Source organism: Battus philenor, unplaced genomic scaffold (assembly GCF_028537555.1).
Source record: "Battus philenor isolate CCGP_79_NKW_IND1 unplaced genomic scaffold, ilBatPhil1.0.hap1 SCAF_4, whole genome shotgun sequence".
In the NCBI taxonomy this organism is placed as follows: domain Eukaryota; kingdom Metazoa; phylum Arthropoda; class Insecta; order Lepidoptera; family Papilionidae; genus Battus; species Battus philenor.
This window is the reverse complement of record NW_027181704.1, coordinates 6,227,587-6,232,814: the sequence shown is the minus strand read 5'-3', so window position 1 is coordinate 6,232,814 and position 5,228 is coordinate 6,227,587. Positions and strand designations below refer to the sequence as shown.

At 32.0% G+C, this 5,228-nt stretch overlaps 1 protein-coding gene across 1 annotated transcript; it reads left to right on the top strand.

The window, feature by feature from the left end:
* Positions 1 to 463: 463 nt before the first annotated feature.
* On the top strand, positions 464 to 5,001 carry LOC137928951 (paramyosin-like). The gene is made up of 10 exons (XM_068771959.1): positions 464 to 523; positions 818 to 1,000; positions 1,072 to 1,187; positions 1,298 to 1,533; positions 1,934 to 2,037; positions 2,739 to 2,857; positions 2,949 to 3,066; positions 3,558 to 3,674; positions 4,514 to 4,621; positions 4,789 to 5,001. Exons 1-10 carry the CDS (start codon positions 464 to 466, stop codon positions 4,999 to 5,001), a joined length of 1,374 nt encoding a protein of 457 aa, XP_068628060.1.
* Positions 5,002 to 5,228: the final 227 nt, after the last annotated feature.

Sequence of the window (5,228 nt, the reverse complement as noted above, 5' to 3'; positions counted from 1 at the left end):
GAATATTATATTTGGGATATGTATCCCATATTTGGGAACTTTTTGTTTCCAAATTAATGCTATTACATCATTAAGAACATTACAAAATTTTATTAAAAACTTTCGTCATTATTATTTCTGCCATAGTACATCCGCTGCTGGACATATGCCTCTCCTATAGTATTCCATTAAGATCGGTTGAAAGCCTCCTGTATCAAATGTTTAAAACTTTAGTAATTAGTAGTATAATAATGTTCATTTCTCGAGAAAGAGAAAAACTGCTATAAAAATATAATTCGATATTGTCAAAATGTGTTCATAGTTACTGTTTACATCTTATATAAAATGTAATTATAAACCAATAAAAAATTTCAATCACTTTTTCAGACAAGCATGCCACGAGCGAGGGGTATTATTAACAGTTGGAGAATCTCTAGTAAAAGAGGTAGCACGCCTGAGACAAGATATAGCATTGCACATAGACATGACTACGGAATTAAAGGCTTTAAATGCAGCGGAATCAGACGTGGCTAAAGCGCTTGAGGTATTTTTTTCTGATACTAAATATGGTAAAGTTACTAATTTAACGGTAAACCCTAGGAATTCAAAAAATATTTAAGCCAGTAAAAAATATCGCTATTCATATTTATAAAGACGTATTAATGTTTTTAAATACGGATGAACTACCCCATATCATGTCGAAAGAAGGTACTATTGAGTTCTCCTCCTGAGATGAAATGATGCTACATTATAAAATATTCAAGTGACCATTAGTATTTTTCCTCTACAATAATAGGAATAATTAGATATTTTATGAAGAAATTACCGCAATGTACAGGACACTCGCCGTGAGCTAGAAGAGGAACGTGCTTCCAAAGCGACAATTAAAGACAAGTTGACAACGACTGAGACACAATTACGACAAACTAAAGTAAGAGTTGGTAAAATGGATCGACAGTTACGAGAAGCAGAAGCAAGTATAGCCAGTCTTACAATGACTGTTAAGTCGCTCGAAGACCAGGTGAAAATATATAATTTTTAAGGTATCTTTGTTACACCAATAAATAAGATAATAATTGACATTTTTTTTAGAGTCGTCAAAAAGAAGTACAATTGGAAGCACGAGCACGAAAGTTGAAAGAATCTTTAAAAACCGGTGAGATGACTAACAACCAAATAGCTCAACAACGTGACATATTACAGACTGAGTGGGTATTAGGAATTTTTCAGGATTCATTATCTTTTCCAGAACTAAAACTTTCAAGAGTAGTCATTTTTTTAGTAAGTTCCATATTAACTATTTATCCTTGAATTTTAGGTTAGCTCAACTAAAAGAACAACTGGAAAGAAATGCCATGGAGAGTAAAACTATAGTACAAGACTTAAACAATCAAATTAAAGAACTCCGATCAGCCTTAGAAGTAGAGAGGAACACAAAACACGAGGAAATGGAAATGAAGATAATGTTGGAAGATTCTTATAGGGAAAGTATGAACACAATTGATGAATTAAAAATGCATATAGCTGAACTGGAAAACAATAAACAGAACTCTGGTATTTATTTTAAGCTTTTATATTGTATTATAGCAGACATAAGCCTCACATGCATTCTCTAGCTGTAAATTCAAGTTTATTTAAAATTAACTTTGCCAGCGATACATTAGATAATTGCTAAACTTTTGTGGACTTCGTATCGTATAATAATTCCTTAGTAGATGGTTATATATAGAAGTTTTTATTTTTACATGAAATATCTTTTGTTTAAATCAGTTAAATTTTTTTGACCTTTTAAAATCTCTTTATCATCATCATCGTGTCAGCCGTTAGACTCCCTCTGCAAGGCATAAACCTCCTCCAAAAGATCACCACTATAATCGACCTTGCGCTGCCCGCGTACAGCGACTTCCCTGCGCTATTTATATTATTACAAATGTTCTTAAAATATCTTTTTCAGATCTTCCAACTGAACAAGAATTAGAATTGAGAGCTGAACTACTCGCTACTAAGGACACTTTGCGAATAGCGGAAGAGGAGATGATTGCATGCAAGCGCGAAAAAGTTCGCTTTTTGGAAACGCTCGCCAAAATCACTGTGATTTTTTCAATATTAATAAGCATAGAGTTGAAACCATGTCCATTAAAGAGTGTTATAAAAATAATACATTTTTAGTAGACAATTTGTCTAGAAATGATATAATATCCGTGTATCCTCCGACATTGGGTCAAAATTGATTATTATTACAATACAAGAACTTTTTTTTTAATTTTTCATGACAATTTTTCAATTCTATTCAAAAATTCAAAAACTATGTTTTATTTTAAACTAACGGTTATCAGTCAAAGATGTTTCGGTAACAACAAAATCTCAATCTAATCAACAAAATTTTAGAAATAGTTACTTATTTTGTAAAAAAATTACCCAAAACAATCTTTCTATGTCTGCAAGGAATATAAAATCATAAATAAATATCTTGTTTAATAAGATTATAATGTACGAAATACAACTTAAATGTTATATAAAATATAATAAATATTTTAATTATTGAGATCATCAGATAATTTTTAATTAGTTTTTTTTTCCCCGTCTGATTTATTGCCACATTTATGAAAGGTAGCTTATTTTGTGTTTGTACTTAAAATATTTTTTTTCTTTTCAGTCGTATATACCAGACTCGTTCTTTTAATATTTATATAAAGGTGAAAATTGCATTAAAATGATATACATCTAACAACGCGATATACGTTTCTATATTTTTGCAGGAAGCTGAAAATAAAATGGGAATGCAACAAAAGCTAGCGGCTGAACTTTTGAGTAAAGAGGAAATAATGAGCAAGATGCAAATACAAATCAGAGAACTAACTAAAAGCATTAAATTAAAGTAAAATCAACAAATTATCAATAAATTAAAGTAGATATAAATGTAAAAAAGAAAATATTGTTTTTTTTAATTGTTATTATATTATTTATAGTGAACAAAAAGTTTTACAATATGAACAATATGTAAGAGATTTACGGGCATTCACTCCAGAGTCGCTTAATTGTCAAGAATCCTGCAGTAATGCAACTTACCAAGAATTACAACAAGAGGTAATGTAATATACAATGTTCTTACGCGTAGAGATTTTATTATCACTGTTGACTGAATTGAGTGTTGCAATTCAACTCGCGTTGGCTTTCAATCTTGCGAGACAGCCTGCGAAACTAAAGTTCCATTTAGTTGTCTTCCTCAATAAGCACGAGAAACTGTATTTTTACTTCGTACAGTTCAGGATTGCAAGGTAAACGAGCTTTAGATTACTTAGCTATCACTCTGAAGTTACCATTTTTATGATGGAGTAGACCTTTGGACCCTGTACAAGCAGGGATGGGTTGAGTACGTTCATCGACTAGGATATAGCACCAAAACTTGGGAGTCATTCAAAGCGACTGATGTAGTAATGTAGTCCACGTTCGATCTTGTTCAGGCAAATCCTTACACTAACTTTTATCCCATGGAGATGTTATTTCTAACTGTGCTAATTATTCTGTCAAAATTTTCACCTTAAATATGGATTTACATCTCGTTAACCATATTCTAGATAATGAACCTAAGAATGAGTCTATTAGAAACAGCACACAAAAATGAGGAGTTAACAGAGATGCTGATGCAAAAAGACCAGCAGCTAGAACAACAGGATAAGACATCACGTGCCCAGGCAAGACTCATCAAGGTCCTTCTTCATTAATTAATACTAGATAAAATTTCTGTTTATTTTTTGTGTTTGTTGGATCGAAATGAATGAAGGGTTGACTTGATATCATTTAAATACCAGTAGTGCCAAAAATAATCTGTTGAAACATAATTTACTGTTCTTATCTCTTATTTTGCATCAATTTACCCGTTCAGACGTAGCAATTATAGCATTTCGCTTTATAACTAGAGTCTAACTATGTGTAGTATCTACGGGTGGAGATATTGTAGGTGCCACTTGATAAGGTTCTCTATACCTAAAGTAAATGAAAGATTGTTGTGTGAAGTAAACCGTATGCCTGTTCCATACGGAACGCCATGTTTTCAACTAATATTTGTCAGTTACATGAGTTTTAAATCACTAGCTGGGATATTATTATAGAAAGTTCCCACAGTTGCGGGACGCATAAGCTAGCTATCCTTTTGCACTTCAGCCGTTGCTCGAAATCCGTCATCTGTCAACAAGACAATTATAATGGCGTCGGTCGGGACTCGCGGGATAGCAAGCGGCCGTTAAAATATGAAGTTTTTAGTGAATATAATTTTATAATTCAACAGCATTTTAATAGTGAAGGTCGTGGTGGCATGTTTTCTTGTTGGATATACGGATATCGGATATTGGATATACGGGATAAACTACCCATAAAAATGTTTACATTTTCACCATCTGAATATTTTACTATTGTAATGAACATGTATTTACAATTACTTATTTTAATCCATAAGTAAATAAACTAAATTTTGGTATGAAAAATTGTTGCTTTTACTGATGAATTTGGGGAATTTTATGAAGAAATTATGCAGGTGCGTGAGGAGTTGATCAACATGCTCAAGAACAAAGAGACTGAGCAAAGTCGTGAATTATCTACGCTGCAGGAAGATCTTGACCGTCGAATGAAAATTGTAGATGAAGTGAGATGCGCGTTTTTTTCATTTTTGTTCCTTTTACATTTCACAATTCTTTTGGAAAATCATGTCAAATTAATTTAAATACTTGAAAAAAAATGTTTATTACGAAATAATCAATTTTTTTAACATTAATTTCCGTTGGAATTACATGTACAATATTTTTATTAAAGGTGAATAAACAAATAGCTGCAAAGGCCGAAGAAATTCAAGAATTATTTTCGACGTTAGAAAATAAACAGCAACAAATTCATCGATTAGAAAAAATCGTGTTGGCTTTAGAGGAGCAACAAAGACGAGCTCAGGCTCAGCGCACTCGTCACGAGGAGAAAATAGCAGCGCTCGAGCACGAGCTAGCTGCTGGCGGCATAAAGCGGGAAAGGTGACTGTTTTAAGTAATTTCTTATATAAAAAAAAATACATTGAGTAAAAAGCTCCTTCTCATTTTATATGAAAATTCGATACATATTAAATTTATTTTCATTTAAATATATTGTAAACAACATTTTGTTCCTAGACTTTTTTGCCATCTTACAGTAACATGATGCCGTTGTCTTGTTTTTTGAAGTAAAATTTTGTCAGATTTTGTTATGGGCCAAAAATTTTTATTGGA

What these genes read in the sequence shown, in the direction of transcription:
- LOC137928951 (XM_068771959.1), top strand. Translation starts at nt 464, where the DNA reads ATGACTACGGAATTAAAGGCTTTAAATGCAGCGGAATCAGACGTGGCT. An exon ending in TTAAGTCGCTCGAAGACCAG is followed by an intron (nt 1,001 to 1,071) that starts GTGAAAATATAT and finishes CATTTTTTTTAG; the next exon opens with AGTCGTCAAAAAGAAGTACA. An exon ending in ATAAGACATCACGTGCCCAG is followed by an intron (nt 3,675 to 4,513) that starts GCAAGACTCATC and finishes GAAATTATGCAG; the next exon opens with GTGCGTGAGGAGTTGATCAA.